The sequence below is a fragment of the Cygnus olor genome, chromosome 4 (genome assembly GCF_009769625.2).
Source record: "Cygnus olor isolate bCygOlo1 chromosome 4, bCygOlo1.pri.v2, whole genome shotgun sequence".
Classification (NCBI taxonomy): Eukaryota; Metazoa; Chordata; class Aves; order Anseriformes; family Anatidae; genus Cygnus; species Cygnus olor.
This window is the reverse complement of record NC_049172.1, coordinates 13,247,717-13,266,783: the sequence shown is the minus strand read 5'-3', so window position 1 is coordinate 13,266,783 and position 19,067 is coordinate 13,247,717. Positions and strand designations below refer to the sequence as shown.

General features: G+C 41.8%; 1 protein-coding gene across 1 annotated transcript in view; it reads right to left on the bottom strand.

Moving 5' to 3' along the window:
* Window positions 1-19,067, bottom strand: part of ADGRL3 (adhesion G protein-coupled receptor L3) — a 525,203-nt gene that overhangs the window by 258,226 nt on the left and 247,910 nt on the right. The window contains 1 exon segment of the mRNA XM_040555050.1: window positions 14,565-14,778. Within this exon segment, the coding sequence (XP_040410984.1) occupies window positions 14,565-14,778 (214 nt within the window).

Sequence of the window (19,067 nt, the reverse complement as noted above, 5' to 3'; positions counted from 1 at the left end):
TTGTATATACAGCCCTATACTTTCCACCGTGCTCTGCTGCCCTGATTGCTTTGCATCTCAAATTACTCAGAGCCTCAATGAAGCATGATCACTAACTCAAAGCTGAAATAAAATGGCAGGAACATCCCCCGTCTCACGGCTTTCACTATCCCACAATGCAGCCCGAGGCCAGGAATATGAGCATGGATTTATCTGTTTCTGATGGCCATATAGAGCCACAAGCACAGCCCAGCAAAACTCAGGGGTTTTGCCTCCCTGCGTAGTGGAAAGATCAAAGGGAGTGAATGCTGTCAGAGGACAAAACCCTTGTAAAATATTAACGTAATTCTATAATAGCTGACCATGCAACACCAAAGAAATTACCCTCTTCACCAGTTATGTGATATATCCACCAACATAGAGATTGATGTCAAATCTGTTTGGTGTCAAATCTGGATGCAAAGATAGCCTACCCATCCAATGTTCATTATAATGCTGGTCATAGGAAATCACTGAACATGGAAACTGCCCTCCCTGGCATACAGGGTGATATCCCTGCAGAAAGCATTTGCTGTTGCAGCAACACAAGGGCTCTGTTGAACAGTATAGAACCTCAGTGCTTGCAAATCAGGGTGCTCTGACTACAGTTGGCAGTTAACAGTTGACAGTTGCAGCTAACCTAGAGAAGTTCAGGACAGAAGTCCACAAAGTCTAGTGAAAGTCCCTGCAACCACATCAAAAAGATACAAGGATTAATCAGAAATATGCAACAGCATGGGTTTCACAGTTTCAGAGAAAACATGGTGATCACCTGGGAGCAGAAGGACTCTGAGAAGCACCTAGCAAGAAAGAAGGAATCGAGCAGATATAAAGTCAGGATAAAAGAGAAAACATTAAAAGCAAGAGTTACGGCTTCCTTCACTGCCTGATAATAAGATAATAATAAAGTAAAGAGTTTGGATAAGATGGAAAAACTTAAGATGATAAAAGCCAAAGGCTATATCCTTGAGCACATTATGGAGCTAGCTCCCTTGGATCCTATTTGTGAACCATGGTCTTACACACCACAGGAAAAACAAGCAGATATGGTCACTGTGTCAATTCATAGATTTGCAGTCATTAAAAGTCTGGAGGTGCTGAGCTGAAAGTCATGACACCTGTATGTGACAGCAATTTTTCAGCATTACATGTGGTAGAGCAGCACCAGTTTAACAGATATCCAGGGCACCTTATTTGCTTCACGGTTTGAAAGAAAAACAGATGACCAACAAATCATCGAAAGATACATAACATAACAATCTGGATTTGCTAGCATGCTGCAAGACCTTTAGGGTCTTCTGAATGTTGATACTGGCTTTAATTCTCCTCTAAAGAGATATGCATTGCTTCCTGACTTTAAATCAGTTCTACTCTTTGTGGAAGTGAAAGACACAAATCGTGAAGTTTCCTCTTCATTTTGCTGTCATTTGCTATTTTTCTGTGCACGTTGCTGTACTTTCGTATGTGTACATTCCTCTCTACATATATGCAGTCATACAAGAAGTATATACAAACATGCCAAATATTGCACATTAAAGAAATGCATACATTTAAAACATCATACTGTATATGGTCTATTATGGCAATAGCCATCTGGAAAGGAAAAAAGTAGAGAAGAAATAATTAAATGTAACCATACTAGATTTTTATACTTCTGCCAACCTACATGAAAAAAAAATAAATTACTTGCTACTTCTTACTCTGTGAACAAATTAACCATTACTGCAACTTTTTTTTTCCACACAAAGACACCCAAGCTACATTATATGGCAAGGAACTTCAGCAGATCAGCTTGCATATAAGCATGTTTTTAACTGTCACTGAAGGTAGGACAGGACTACTTCCATCACCATTAAAAGACACAGCTCTGCCAATCTCGGTCTCTCTTTCAATAGAAAATCTATTTTGTCGTGTGGTCAAAACATCTTAGTACCATTTTGTTCTTGTTAAGCTCTCCCTGTGGTGGTTTTACCCAGCTGGGCAGCTGAACTCCACTACACCGCCCTCTCACTTCCCCTCCTCAAAGGAGAAAAGGAGAGAAAATACGATGGAAAGGGCTCAAGGGTTGAGATAAGGGTTGATTCCTTCTTGGGCCTCAGTTTGACCAGCAGGGCCTTGCTCAGCCATCCCGGTTGTCTGCCCTCCCTGCCCGCTTCTTTACGCAGGCAGATGGAGAGCTCTTGTGCTCTACGGAAAACATTCTTAAAGAGTCTCCAGCTCTGCTCAGCTCCTTTGTCCCTAAGGACAGTGTTCCAGGGGATCTCAGCTACTAGGTCTTTAAACAGCTTGAATTTTGCTCTTCGCAAGTTCAGGGTCCTGACTTTGCTCTTTGCCAGGCCCATATTCCTCAAGACCACAAACTCAACCAGGGCGTAGTCGCAGCAGCCCAGACTGCCTCCAGTCTTGACCTCTTTAATCAGCTCTTCCACGTTAGTGAGCACCAGGTCCAGTAACGCTTCTCCTCTGGTTGGTTTGTCTAATACCTGGACCAGGAAGTTATCCTCAATGCACCCTAGAAATCTTTTGGACTGCTTACAGCCTGCTGTGTAGTTTTCCCAGCAGACCTCAAAGATTATTCAACATTTACCTGTGGTCCTTATAGTCATGACTAAATACTACAGCCATTTTGGCTGCCAGTGCTAAGCATGTCTTTAAATCAGTGCTGCAGCTACTGCTGCTTTGTTTCTCTTCTAGCTGAGCAACACCGGACTGTAACCAAAGCCATGTATGTGTCCTACAGATTGCCTCCTTTCTGTAAGATCCTTAATAAAATTTGTGATATTCAAAAACTGTCAGGCTCTTGATTTCACATTCCTCTTCCACAGCTGCCTTATTCTTGCTGAAACAGTCGAATGAAATTATGCATGGAAACTCTGCTGAGAATTTTCTTCTTCATGAAAGAACAAAAAATGCCCGACATGCTCAGAATTCAAATCAGAACCAGAAGGGCCCTAATTCCATATACATGTTATCAATATGGTACACATTTGAAAATTGCACAGTACTTGCCAAATTTGAGGGTATGCCCCTGGGAAGAAGGGATTAAGATGCAACCTTGGGTCAAAAGAGGCTACACAATCAGGATTTCCCATACCAACACTGAGGAAATTAAATTCATGGTGGAGATGTTCAGCTCCTAAAATGCAAGGAAACACTGGAAGAAACTAACATGATTAAAAAACATGAATTAATTCTTTTATGCAGGAGAGCCCAAAAACACAGATTTGGCAGGAACACTCCATAAACTCACTTATTTATTCATTCATTTTAGTGGCCATGCTCTACTTTGTGAATTATTACTGATAATTCAAGCAGACATGTAAAAATGAACTCAGTTCCCACATATTTTAATACATATTATAGAGTCTCAAAAAGCATAGTCTTTCACTATAGTAATAGTTTCCAAGTGTGCGTATCTGTGTACATCTCCAAAGATGACAGCTGAAAAGGGGGATATTTGTTTTTAATTTCTTAATTACACTTTTTCCCCTCGGTGCATTAATTTGGCAATTAAAGGTTTCTGCTCTCACCGAAGGGTGAGACAACAGAGCCTATTGGAGCACTGATTTTTGGCACCACCTCACTCCTGCTCTCTGCTTGAGGCTGCTTCCCCTCTGACTGATTCTTAATTTGAATGAGATTTCACTGAAGACTGTATCAGAACTGCAGCAAGCTAATCTTATCAAACCATACGAGTTTAAAAACTCAGAGCTTGATGTCAGGCAGCTGTTTCCAAATTGGTATACTTAAGATCCAAATTAGATCATGAGTGAAATATTAAAAGGCACTAGAGCCACTTAAGAGTGAACTTCCATTTCCAAAAGAAATTTCTGGACACTGGGAACCTGGGACTCATGCCAGTTCAGTGGGAGTCAGGCTCCTGGCTGCAATGAGTTCTTTTAAGTGTTTTAACTCTTAAAATTTAAGCTATTGAGAAAGGCTGTTAAGACAATAAAGGACGTTATTTCACTTTCTCAATACCAGCACAAATGTATGGGCCTTCCCAAAGGTACTCCCACCCAAAGGCTCCTGACAAAATACACCTTAGGGGGACATGATGTTAATTGAAACTGAGCCTATAAGCTGATGCAATGAGATGTCTTTCGAGAAATGTAAAAGAAACTTTTCATCCTCTTCCTTCCGCTCCCTCTGCTCTTCTGGTTTTTAACTGATTGACAACTTCAGTTTCACTTCAGCCATCTCTGGATATAGAAGACTGCAGTAATTCGAAATGGGGGAAGTGAGGACAGTAGGATGCCACCCACCCTTGGCTTGCAAAGCTGCTCGCACATGCGGTTTGTAGGGAAGGAGATGGCTGCCTAGTCACCTGTATGTCCATCAACCTCCAGCTATTCAGAGAGATGACCCATCAGGTGCCATCACTCTTTGGCCGTTTTCCAGACGAAAAAAAAAACAACTTTGCAGAGATCGCCTTAAGCTCTTTTACCTCTGCATCGACTTCAAACAGCTCCTTTCACACATGCAGAGTTATACAAGCACATGAGTGTTTTCTGGATCACAACCCAACACATCAGACATTAGCTTGCATTGTTTGATGCCTGACTTTAACTCTTTACATCTACCTACAAGTGCAACTAATCAACTGAAATTGATTTTCCAGAGCTCAGTCTAATCCACTGCATTGAAGGTGACCTATATTCTTTGTGTATATATGCAGTTAGGGTTTCTGGTTGTTGTTTTGTTTTGGTTTTGGTTTTGTTAGGGTCTCTTGAATATTATATGCCTTTGTTTAGCTGTCTGCAGCTTTGCCAGTAATTCAGAAGGATGCCAAGGAACTCTTCTGACACAGGCACATTTCAGAGGGATTTCTTCCCTGCTCCTACAAATGCCAACAGTGAAAAATCACTCATCTGTTTTTGCACAGTCAACCCTCAACTACCCAGCAGAAGATTATTCAAGGTACTAACTTGAGCACACACCCTGGTCCACCAACTTTCCAGGTGGCCAAAAGAGCTGATTATTTATCAGGAACAGAACAGACATCTGGGGAAGGACATTATTATATTTGTGTGGTTCGTAATACTGAGTCAAATGGGACTTTCTGCGTAATTCAAAGCCACCTGGGAAAGGGAGAGAGGAAGCAGGCTTTCCAAGGAGGCCTCAAAATCTTGTATTTATCACAAACAATTTTTTCTCCCCTCCTCTGCCCATTTGCTTATGCTTAAGATAAAGAAAACCTTCATCATATGAGTAGGCTTCACAGGGAAAAAAAAAGAAAAAAATGAGTGCAAGTAATAAAAATAATATTTTGCCTTTCTACGGGTAGATGATGCAGCCCGAACTGGAACGCAGTGTACAGTACAGCTCATCTTGTCTCAAACATGGCAAGGCAGAATTAAAGGGCATTCAGAGATAAACAATGGCAACCTTCACACATACATGACAAAACCAAAAACAACTCCCCTAAATAAGTATTTGAAAGATCACAACTTTCTCCCTTGGAGAGAACACATTAGAAGTAATATGACAAATACATACAAGCTCATGAATGGAAATGGAAGAGGTAGCTCGGGTACCTCTGTCTTCAGTCTGAGGACACAAGATGAGGAGGACAGCAACGAAATTAAAACCTAACAAAAACCAATCCTTTTTTTCACATATTAAGCTATTATCCTGTTTTACATAGAGCTCCTGGAAGTCAAGACCAGGGACGTAATGAAATTCAGAAAGGCTCTGGGCATTTGTGTGGATATCAAGAATACCCAGCAATTACAGTGAATGCTAACAAAGACAATCTAGAAAGGATATGAAAAAGGTCTTGAGCATTTGGGTGAAAGCCCCTCTCTAACTACAAAGGATTAGGATGAAGGAAGGTGTGGGGGTGGCAGAGACAGTCCGTGTACCTGCCCGCAAAGGGATGCCACGTCTTGCCCCATGAAGCAGGGAGGATTGGGCCTTGCAGGGCACTAGGGCAGACCAGTGACTGCACGGGGAAACCCTATTCTCTTTCTGGCTTACTTCCTTCCAGCCAGCTCCAAATCCCCCCTTCATCCCTTGCATTAGTTTTATAGCTTTGTACATTTCTCTTGCCCATAACTCCATCTCCCATTCCTCACGGTGTCTCTGCAATAAAGTTCTTCCTTCTTTGTCACCAGTCCTACTCTGAGTAAAAGCATGTAATATACTGCCTACTACAAACTGCAACACTCGGTAACAGACTGAATGCTGAGGCCGTAATTCAGTCCAGAGGCTCTACTACTGCCCATAAACTACTTGCTGTCTCCCAGTTTACGATGTCAGCAGGACTCCAGCTGAATTAAGGCTTCTACTGTATATAACTGACACCAATGCATTATCTTATGCATAATGCATAGAAGATGGCTCTAATCATAAATCCCACATCCTATCCTTCTTTTACATCACAGATGAGGCATGGCATCTCGTACGCTCTGCTTACTGATACATAAAATCCTTCTCCTGAATCATAATGGCAGCAGAACCTTTTCTTGGGTCACTGCTTCCAATAAAAGCCTTTCATTCCCTCTTTTCCCCAAAGAGATTGAAATAAACTTCAGTTCATCCCACTAGCAAAACTCACGCTTAAATTTCGGGACCACATTGAACTGACGATCCAGGAACCCTGCCTGCACCAGGCCGTATTATTGACACTGGCAAGTGAAGGATTTGTGCTTAACAGACATCTTTCACCTGTTTGGGTCTCATCATCACGCAGGCAAACACACTGAAGCTTCACAAGCATTTGGTATCAGCAGAGTGATCACAGAAAATGCAAAGCCCTGTGGTGGCTGCCAAACTGCTGGTGTGCGAAGGTGAGAGTAAGGTCTGCAGAAAGCATCTGCAGTCCTGCAGAGAAACGCAGAAATCCCAGTCACCCACATAAAGAGGGTGAGGTATACAGGCCATTGCTGGTTTTACCCATTTGAGAATGGAATAAAGAGTTAAAGCACCAAACAGTCCAAAAATGATGCAATCAGAAAAATCTACTAAATAAAAGCTTTGAAATATCCCAGGGAATTGACAAACCCCTGTGTGTAAACCCAATTTTGACCTCAGGAATAGACTAACTGAGCTCTTTTGTACCAAAACCAAGCAAACAAACAAAACAAGAAACCAAACCAACCAACCAACCAGCCAACAAACCTACACAGCCAACCAACCAAAAAACAAACAAACCCCAAACCACCAACAACAACCCACCAAAGCAAAACAAAACAAAACATGATATAGATGACTTTAAAGTCATCCTACATCCCAACCCTTTAGCCATTATTTCTAGCTAGAAGACTAAATGAAAAAGGACCGCCCATGTATCTTTCTGCTCAAACTAAATTATTTTTTTGCTATTTTAAGATAGTATAAGTCTGTTTAACCTGAAAACAAAACAAAACAAAACAAAAAAACTTACACAGTGTTGTGCAAAGCTCCACATCTATCCAATCTTTTTGACAAAAAGACCAGCCATCTGAAGACAAGCCCTGTGACGGCCTTGTTAAGACTGTCACATTCAGGTAGGTTAAAGATGTAGGAGGACTGAGCAGAAGCATCTCAGTGCTCATCACTTCAGCAATTTAGGTGCTACGGTCAGGATGAAGGTGCCTGAATTCAGATTTTGCACTTTGGGCACCTGGGATAATCGTACAGAACCTATTTCAGCAATACGGGAGAACTGTACCTGAGGGCCTAGAGCAGCACGTTCCTGCACTGCCCTCCTTACAGTTACAGGAAGGCTTTCCGTGTGCTTGCACCCACCTCCTGCAACGTGGTAATGAATGCAGTACACGTCTCAACTGGCAGACTCCACTGTCAGCAACATCTCCATCTCTGCTCAACGGTTCCTCCCCGGGTACAAATTAGTAGCTGTTCTCAACAAGCCTCAAATGTTTAGAAAAAAAACAGATGACAGGAGCACATTTCTCATAGGTCTTCTCCCACCGGCAAGAGCTACACGCGGCAGGCTGCCAAGGGTTAGCTCGTCCCTTCCCTCTGACAGGCTTGAGCCGGCCACTTTCACGCTAGCAGAGTAATGGATGGAGTAACAAACCTGGATTTTGCCTGCACGGATTCCAGCACCTGGTACGTTCAGCAGTTCTGAGGCCTCTTCAAGCCAGGAGTTACCCAAGAGATTATCCTACGTCTTCCATTTGTCGGTTCAGGCCAGCAGATGGTGGGGGGAACAACCGAAAAATAAAAAAGCTGGCAAACTGAAACAGCCTTAGAACAGTTGCCTGATGTTTTGCCAGCTCAGGCCTCTATTTCTTCAAACAGTAGCATGTTGGAGTCACATCTTAACAACAACCAAAAACCAGCAGCCACTGCACACTGCGACTGTCTGCTTATTTATTTATTTTTTTAAGTGGGGTGTTTTATAGCTGGCCATGGCTACCAATTGGTACCTGGGGAAGCCTAGGGCATTACTTTTGATCTACAGAGCCTTCCATGGTTTGGAACCTAATTACCTTCCGAAACTACTACCTTCTCCTCATCTGTTACCATGGCAGCTGCAATCAGCAGAGATGCTGGTGCTGACAAGCCCTGATTTACTGGGATACCAGGGCAATTCCAGGGGGCTGTCGTTTGCAGAATTTACTCCTGCTTGGTCTGACAGCGTTTTCAAGAAAGGAAGAGGTAGGATAAATTAAGACCGTACAGGCTGGGAAGTAGCGGTCTTTTTTTAGAGTAATTCAACAGTTCAGTGCACACTGCTCCACTAGCATTTGATTATTTTTTTTTCCTCTTAGTAATAGTGTACGTGCCCTTGTCCCAGGGTCAGGGTGCAGATGAGATTAGTAGACTTTGCTTCATTTTAATCTATCTTCCTGCACAGCAAGAAAATAGATTGCTTAACCAAGTGGTAAGGTTTGTTTTCTAGGATTTAAATTCAGAATCTGATGAACATGAGCTTCAGTATTCCCTGTTCATTTCTACTGGTTACAGAAAACACTGCTTTAACTGAAACATTAGTATTTTTCCATATTGATGCTTTTCATATGGTGATCTTAAAGCGCCAGACTCATGCTTCCCAGTGAGAGAAAAGCCTAGCTTCCCACTGCAACTTCTCAGTTCTTCAGAAATGCACTTCCCATGCCATCTGTGTAATAACAAATTTAGAAAAATGAGTAGTATCTTGGCAGTCTTCACAAAATGTACTCAGGATGCAGGGGAAGGCGGAGGGGTTCCTATCAAATGGGGCATTCTGTATCTGAGTCAGAGGTGATGACGACGCCTAAGCAGGGTGCTGTTTTCTGAGAAATACGCCATCCATTTTTTAGGGCCTGACACAAGTGTGCTGCAATTCAGCTGAAATCTGCTCATTCAGTTCTACTGATGGCCTTGTAATCACATCACAAGGCAGAGACTCCAGGTCTGCAGTTCTCCTTGTCCTGCACATCTTCTGCATGCTTAACAGAACAAGCTACTTTACATAAAAGATTCTAGGAGAACATCCCAAAATTGGCACGATCAAAACCAGCAGACACTTTAGGAATGATTAACGTGAATTATTCTACCTGTAAAATAGAGATAACCCAGCCTCTTTATTTCCTAAGACAAGAGTAGATCACTGGCATTTGAGAAGCGTCTTGAAAATCACAGGTGCTGATAGCATCAATAACAGTGTGCTAGGAGATGCAATATTATTACAATAATAATGACAGTCGTTTCAGACTCTTGCATTTTTCAGGTCATCAACCAAAAACATTAACAAAACACAGCCCTTCAGGAGATGAAAAATCTTTGCAATGTAATGCAAGCTGGTTCGTACAATCTTCTCCCCCACCCTGTGCAAAGTGTCTGCCAGCATCCTTCCAGCTCCCAGGGAAATTAGAAGTGCCCCTCCTCGCGTAAAAGAATCAGGCCCTCTTGTGGAGCCAAATGCTTCACTGGAAGCCAGAGAGCATCTAGGAGCTGACAACACTCTTATGCTCTTAATTTCACTGACTTTCTTTGTTGTTGTTGTGTTTTTCTTTTTCTTCTTTTTTTTTTTTTTTTTTTTAATATTCTAGATCTTCACTTACACACTTCACCAGCAATCAGCAATGCCACCACAAAAACCACAGGGACCAAACCATGCATATTAGACTTGAACCTAAAGGAAACTACCTCAGCTATCGAACTGCAGCTCAGCAACTAGAAATTTTCTCTCTGCTCAGCCAACAGAGGTAAAATGCAATGCCCACTTGCAAGGCCCAGACCCTGCACCATGTCAGGGGACTTTGCTGGGGGGGCAAATGGCAACATGAACAGCCACAGCAGAGCAGATGGTACACAGCTCTGTGGGGGGAGCTATACCTTTCTCTACACACTACCATGGCAAAAAACGGGACTTGCACAAGCTGTGCAAGGACTTGTGCAAGTGGTCCCCTTGGCATACTGAGCTCTGAGTTTCTGAGAGATACAAGAGAGTTCCCTAGCAAGAGCTTCCATATTTTCTACCTTCAAAAATTTGAAAAGTGAGAAAGAATTTGGCTTTGATTTTGGGAACAGATGTTAAGACCTGTGAATATTTCTCTCCTGGCTCCTCTGTTACACCTGCTGGTTTTGTCTCATTCCTCTCTCCTTCTTCCTCTCCTTCCTCCAGCTTAAGAGCAACGGACAATGGCTAGGGTAGAGAAGGATCATTTTTTTCCTCATATCTAGAAAGCAACAAGAAAGCTTTGAACTTGCCTTTAAGGCAAAAACTGCAATTGTTTTGTGTGTGTGTGTGTATTCAGACTTTCCCCCTCATTTCAAGGTTAAAGCCGACAGGAAAGGACAAAAAGCTCAGTAAAATGGTCTGTTTCAAATTACTAAGTTAAAAACAAAGGTGGTACCAACAGCAAGCAGTTCTGCGAACATCCACGTGAAGCCTGATCCACCCACCATCTTCCTTCCATTGGCTTTAACTCAGGAAACTTCATGGGCAGATCTTTGCTCAACAAAACACTTCAGCATGTGCCTAAAAAGAAGCACATGCTGGCATGTGTGTCCGAATCAAGGAGGAGGCAAATAAACGTTTAACTCCCTTGCCTGAGCTGAAGCCTTGAATTTTTGGGTCAGTTTTAGCCAGTGACTAGCTCCAAAGACTAAAGTGAAACCACAAGCACGCAAAAAGAGCCACGCTGGTTTTATCTTTCTGGGACACGTATTTATTTCCTTGGCGGAAAGTATCCACAAGAAATGCAAGAGAGAATGCTGAAAGCAATTATTTTTCTTTTCTTTTTCTTTTTCTTTTTCTTTTTCTTTTTCTTTTTCTTTTTCTTTTTCTTTTTTTTTGTTTTTGTTTTTGATAGAGTAAATGACAGTGTTAACATTTATAAACACAAAGGGAATTCTTATGGGAATAGGAGACTGCTTTTCCCTATTGTTTGAGGAGGACTCTGGCTGTCTGAATGGACGACACGTTAACTTTGTGGCAGAGCTGCTCAAGGGAGAACATGGTGAAGTCTCCCATGGCACTGTACACACAGTTTACAATGGACCTGGTTAGAATTTAATTGTTTGTTACAGTCCTCAGAAAGACATTTCTCCAAAGCAAACATGCTATGAAATAATTTTTCTCTAATTATATCAGAATAACTTCAGTCCATAAAGCACTCTTTCTGAGCTTTTATGGGCAGCTGTTGCTCTCATGCTGGAAGGAAGAGCCGGCAAGTTTGAAAACAAAATAGGCCACAGAGATTTAATTTCCTATAAAATAGCTCCCTACAAGCTGTTTAAACTTTCTTTACTTAGAGAAATACTCTGAAGATTTTAGAGATTTTCAGGGCAACAGTTGCAGTAAGAACTCCTTGTGTTCTCACTGCTCAGGGGGCTCCGCAAACACAGCATCAGATTTATGCCTTTCCCTTTCAAAATAACCCCATGCACTCGTCTGCAAAATTAATTTAAATAAACATACAGAAGAAAGGAGCATGCCAGCTCAATTTTGGGGGGGAGGGAGGAGTCCTTGAGGGAAAAATTGCTAATATCTACCATAAATCTGCTCACTCGCAGCCTTGGCTCACATACTAATAGCTCCGTCTCTCAGACACACACTTTTCTTCCCTAACTTTCACTCTTAGCCCCGCAAGCCACGCCATGATGCCTCTAAGTTGACTGGACAATGTTGCTGATTAAAAACTGCTAGCAGTTAGAAAACTTATTATAAAACCTACAAGGGGACCGTGTATTTGTGAATACAATAATTAATCAATGCAGAATAATCATGCACTGTGCATATGATTTTTCTTTCCATATGCAGACAGCTTCGATTACCACGAGGGTTACGTTGCCCCCACTCTATCGCGTTAGCAAAGACAAGTTAATTGTATCAAAACCTGCATTCATCTGCAAAACCACCTAAATAATGCTGAATTGATTAATTTTGCAGGTAGAGGCTTTCGGAAGAAAATGTCACAGTGACTAGGCTGTCAGGATTTTCCTTTTACGGTATTTTTTTCAGATGCTCAGCTATAAGGCATATTCTGAGCTGTGAACTGGCAGACTGGTTTGCATCTTAGGAATGTATTTCATTTTAATGGTTTTATTTTAATTTTTTTTCAACTCTTTGTATTAATGGAGATAAAAGAGAAATGAGAATGGCATATAAATGCAAAATGGAGTGTCGTCGTCATCCCCCTCCCCTTTTAACCTGCCTTTTAACTAGAAGCAGGTCATATTTACTTTCAAGAAACTCACAAGTACCCAATTAATAACATGATTGCGCACTTCTTCAAGAAAATTGATCATCACATACTTAAATGGAAAAAGCTACCACCCTTTCCTGAGAGTCCTTACTGAAAAACAGCATCAGGCAAGGATATTAATATTCAGGCAGAAGGGATTCACATTTCCCTTTCAAGAAATCTCCCCCTCACTGGTCATTTCTGCCTAAATGGGAAAACAGAGATGCTTTGCCTTAGAGATGTGCTTCCCTGCTAGCTCTCTGCTAAGCAGTTTGGGCTGGCAGTGACAGTGTGCAGAGCCAAGTAATCAACATGAGTTTTCATCCCAGCACTGTGGGCATACAATATGATTACGTGCTCTCCTTGAGCAAGGTGCCAACATTTATTGCAGTTTTGCTACACATGGGAACTGACCAGAAGCTTGCAGAGCTCTGTGTGTGGCTGGGAAGCTAGTGCTTGGAGGACATTACCATATATATATAAATATATATATATATTAGTACTTTGTAACGGCCCCACAAAGGGGATGACATGGTTTTCTTCTGCCAACATGCAGATGATAAAGGGTTTCTGCTTGAAGCCACTAACAACCTGTACAGGAGAATTACAGTAATTCTGCTAAAACCATGCTGAATTCAAGGCACTGGATGATGTCATGTTCTTACCCTTGCCACTTGTTTTGAAAAAGTAATCATCACAATCTCACAAACAGGACTTCAAGCAGCAATGCAGGGAAGTTCGACTTAAAGAAGTGCCAAGTCAAATGGGCTTATACAAGCCATTTGCAGCGATGAGCACATTTGTCATGAGACCTCTCAGCAACTTGGGTTCTAAATCTTTGACATGGAGCAACTCTGAAGGGAACTCAAAAATATCCATTAACGTGTCAAATATAGATGAAACTCATGTTTTCTTTTCTGTTGCTCACATAACTCCACTTTTAGCGCAAAGTATCTTGCAACAAACAATAGCAAGATACTCCATTAAAACCTTGCACTGCTTTAGCCATTAGGTCACCATACAAACACTGTTGTCATGACATCAATTAGCAGCACTTTGCTTATGTCGATACTATTATTAATATCCTGAAACACTCATTTCTATTACTATTTAATTAATAGCAAAATGCACTGAATAGTTATTTGTGTGTAGTTATTAAAAGAAGCACACTGAATGTGATTAAATATAAAGAACTGTGACTTAGAAATCCTTCCCACACCACTTCTTGTGCCAAAGAATATCCTGAAAAATTTAGCAGTAGTTAAAGGTTTTTCATAACCAGGATATCTATAGATTGGAATAAACTGTTAGGCCCTGGCTCTGCACTACAAGAGTCCATCCATGTGGAACGTACCTCAGTTCCCATTTTCAGATGCAGTGTTAGCAACTAGTATTTATACAGAAATTTAGTAAGTTTTCTGCAAAAGCAGTAATCCCGAACAAATTCTTGACTACAAATTCAGATCCTACCTAAAACTGAGGCTGGCAACATGATGAGTGTTGGAGAATTTCCTTTGTATTTTAGAAAACTGAAAATGTTATTCTGAACACAAAATATTAATAGTTCAAAGGAAATTACTGGCCATCTATATAAAGACAGCAGAGCAGAAGGAAGGCGCATATGAGAAAGACTTCACATATATTCATGAAGAGCATTGATATACAGGCATTTCAGAGGTAACATCGAGAGTCTGTGGATATCAAGAGGGCTGATTAGCAGTACTTACCGCAAATGTTATTTATATTGTTTGATCCTGACCTCCTCTGGTAAATGCACAGTTTAGCAATGATAGCTGTAATTCTGTGCCCATACACAGACACTAAGTACCTGCGTTTTCTCATGCAAACACACAAACAAACTGGTGTGTACATAGCGGATTAAAAAAACAACAGTCAGCAAACAAAGAATATTAAATGCTATACCTTTGAGTCATAATCTTATAGGCATCTGGCAGATAACAGCGGATATTCTCCATCTGAGCAGGATCAGAGTCACAGATTTTATCGTCAGTCCTCCCATAGTTGGCACTTTCAATCATGATAACATCTGTTCCCGGGCAGCGGAGCTCGATGGGGTAACTCTCACAGGACAGCTCCCTTCGGACCACAGCCATGGGGACCGGGGCTCGGCTGAAAGCTGCAAGGATTAACACAGAAACACAGCAAACATTTACTTTTCCACACTGATAGGAGGATTAAAAGCAGAATGACATTTAGCAGCGTTTTTTTGGCTGTATGCTGTACCAAGATGCGCTCTGGATAGCTTTGGTACCCTCACGATACGGCCTGCAGAAGTGAGGTCTGATCCCCAGCCTGCTGGCCACCTGGAGAAATCACTTCCCCACTCAGCTGCTTGCTTTTCTCATCACAGAAAACGCAAACGATCCCTTTTGTAGAGGGCTTTAGAAACGCCGTATTGAAAGAGGTAAACAGCAACTATGGCATTGTTATTACTTCGGCTTGCTAGGTGAAAAGCTTTGATATATAAAATTACAGCCCTGTGTTATGCTTGATCAGCTGGGGGAAATTGTCTGTCAATGAGCAATGCAAGCACCAGGATCCCACCTGCTCAGCACGACTGCAGCTGCCCTGCTGCAGATGTCCTAACATCTGCATTGCTCCCAGTCCTTTTCTAGGTCCTCAGAACAGAGGTGCCAAAAGGTTTTCAACACCGCCTGCGGCATGCCAGGGGCTGCCCTGCAGGTTCTGGTAACCACCCTGAAGTTTGGTACCCGCAGTGATATTTTCCATGGGAAGGCCAATCTATGTGCACTCGATACTGCCACATGCTTGGGAACTTCATTTAAGCAGACATCAGAAATCTTATTTGTTTTTAAAAAAATGTTGGCTCCATGTTGGCAATGAAAAAAGAAACGTGCTTTGAGATGCCTTGAAAACAAAGCCCAAAGTATTAGTACACAAACTTGAAAGACAAGAAGCAGCAGTACTTCTCATCTCCACGGTCTCTTTGATCCAAAGATCTTTAGCAGCCTGAAAAATGTGAATGCATCAATGCCCTCAAACCCACGTGAACTAGCTACGTGTTGTCACTCTCATTTGAGCCACAGAAGTGTTATGTGTCTTCCAGAAGATCTCTCAGGAAACCCATGGTGAAGCTGGGAACCAACTACTTGTTTTCCAGCCAAACGTGCCAGCCATGAGCTGAAACAAAAGCCAACACCTACTTTTCCTAATTCTACAAGGATGAAAACCCCATACCACAAACGTTTCCAGTTGTAGGGACAATGTGCCATTGCATCGATGTCTTCTCCCATAAAACTTCAACCTGGTGCACACACTCTGTGCTTCCTTATGGAAAAAGAGTGCATTGCTGTTTGTATACCCCTTTGCTGTATGAAGGCTGCCTCTGTCTGTCTGTCTGGCAGGCAGCAATCCAACACATTACATTAACTTCTGTGCAACATCCTATTACTGTCAATTGTCTCACTGAGATCCGCATTATCGGACAGATAAACGTTTCCATTTCTGTAAATTTGCGGGGATTACTCTAAAAGCAGATACTAGTGATGTGGTAGGGTTGTGGACTAATTGCCAAACTCCTGAGACAGACATGCATTTTATTCTTCAATAATAGCTTCTCCAATTACCATAGCTTTAGGGTTTGGATCATGTAGGATGTGCTTCTTTCCCGAGATTAGAGTAACAGTTTTGCCCTGGTCTCTTATTGCACCATACATCTGTTTAATGCAGTAAGCCCTTAGTGAAACCAAATTCTCTTGTTTCAGAAAGGGGAAAGCCAGGAGAAAAAGCACAAACCTCCAAGATGTAATACCTCATTCTTACCTTTGGCTTTATATTACTAACCAACTACGAGGTGAGTGGAGGAGGAATAGGACATGGAGGCATAGACAAGATCTGAGCAAAGAAAAAAGCCCAACACTTGACTTGATGGCAAAAGGGAAGAGTTTCTATTTGCCTGCGTTACCTTTTGTGACCACAGGCCCACTGCTGACCAGAAAATTTCAGGCTCTGGAAGGAGCTGTGGTGAGCTCTCTCTCTGCTAGCTCCGTACTAAGCCTGAGCAGATTGGCGGTATGGGAGGCAGGTGGTTTCGAGCAGTTTTTGGCAGAATGCTGAGGCCAAGAGTACTCTCTCCTACTGCCATGTGCTTAGAGGACTCTTAATAAGTGCCAAGAAAATGGCAGAATGAGGTATACAGCTAACATTAGCTGTTTGGGACTAAGTTTTGGCCAGTTTCTTGGGGAATTTGGATACTTTTCTCTAGGAGGTTAATGACCAGTTCTGTTTTATGCAAAAGAAAAGGGTTGAAAACAGAGCAGGCTCCTCTCTTGCCGCTTGCTCCATTGGGTTGTGGATGTGTCTGTAGACTACCATAACCGCAAAGATAGCTGCTAAAACTAATTTATTTTTGCAGTTCCCACTACAAAAAACAAAACAAAACAAAACAAACAACAACAACAACAACAAAAAACTCAAACCTCTGGTTGACATGCTTCAGAAAGTGCATTTTTGCCATTAATTCCCATGCCTTTTTTGCAGTAACTATGCTACATTGTCAAGGAAGGCAGGCATTAAACATATGATGGCTGAAGAAAACCCTGCTTAAAAATCATAGAAATTAATTGACTGGGAATTCACTTATACAAACCTGGTGCATTTGTCAAAGAGCAATCCTGTACGTACGCAGCTAATTTTAACTCTCATGTTTTATTAGAAATAGGACATTAGGAGCTGCTACCAGCAATATGGTTTCATTAAAATAGAAGCTTATCTGAGGGCAAAGACAGTGCCCTCATCTCACAGCAAGTCTATCAACAAGGATGATGCAGTACTTAAAGTGGAGGATTTTACAGTTAATATGAAAATACAGAGGTTTAATAAAAGCTATTACACACAGTTCTGTACCAGATGTGAGAGCACATTTCTTGTATGTTCTATATGCACATGAGGCTTTATGGCATCCATCTACTAAAACTGCATGAATGTCAATAGGGAAGGGAAGGGAAGGGAAGGGAAGGGAAGGGAAGGGAAGGGAAGGAAAGGAAAGGTAAGGAAAGGAAAGGAAAGGGAAGGGAAGGGAAGGGAAGGGAAGGGAAGGGAAGGGAAGGGAAGGGAAGGGAAGGGAAGGGAAGGGAAGGGAAGGGAAGGGAAGGGAAGGGAAGGGAAGGGAAGGGAAGGGAAGGGAAGGGAAGGGAAGGGAAGGGAAGGGAAGGGAAGGGAAGGGGAAAACCAAACAGCTCATATTCTACTTCCCATTAAAGAATACCTGGACAGATGCAAACGTTTCCAGATGTGGCTTGCTATATACTGAAATTCACCTTTTTGTTTCTCACACAGTCACTCAACCACTTGCTATCAGAAGGACAGCTCTCGCTTATACATACCTTACTGTGGTATCATGCAGTCAACAGTTTTTTCCTGGATATGTGGCATAAAATAAATGTGACACCTCGGACAAGCTTTGTTTGGATCAGGAATTAGGGATAACTGAACACCATAATACAACAAAATAGGAGAAATCAATGGTGCATGTTTTCCATCCTGCCATTCTCTGTCAAATGAGTTGCTCCACGTGGCTTTTTTCTACCCTGATATCTGCAATAAATACTCCAAAGAGAGATTTGAGGTTGGCTGTTTATCTCCTTTGCAAGCACATTTGTTGACGTTGTGTCCCTATGTGATAATCTTTATCATTTTTACTGGTTTTCCAGTGAGGAGCAAAGATTTTTTTATTATTATTTGTGTGTGTGTGCTTCTTGCTATGAAATAAGATACATCAAAGCCCATCTGTGAAATACACAGCACGACTGTATTAATTCATTAATCCATTCTCTCTCCTTTGAGGAGCTCCCTATCTTTGCAGTCTCTCACTGAGCTCCTTATTTAATCTCCTAAATAAGTGACCTAATTGTTGGCTGGGAGTCAAGAAGAGCTGATGGCTGCTCACTACGTTGGAAAACAGGTGCCTTTTTTCAGGATCCTATGTGCAGACACCGATCTAGTACAGACAGCTGAACCTAAAAAAAATTGAAAAACACTTTTTTTTTTTTTTAAACATTTAACCGTGTGCCAGTTTGAATATTCTAACTGTGGCCGTTTGGTGGAAACCCATGCTCCTGAGCTTATACAGGGCAAAGCGAGAGCACAGGGAGAAACAGTCAGAGACAGTGACAGGATTTTATCTCAGCAATTTAGAACTTCTTTGTCTCTGCTAATTTCAGGAGCTTGAAAATTAAGTAAGTCATCAAAATCTTGCGCTTTTTCTCCCCCTTGCTTTTGACCTCAGAACATAATTGCCTCTTGTCATGCCTGCAGGGCATGGGCTTGTAGTTATCACTGTGTGCTTAATCAAATGCTGAAATAGCCTTTAAATTACGTCTCTTCTTGGCTGCTAGAGACTTGTTGAGCTCTGTTACATTTAGAGGCATGATGGTAGTAGATGTA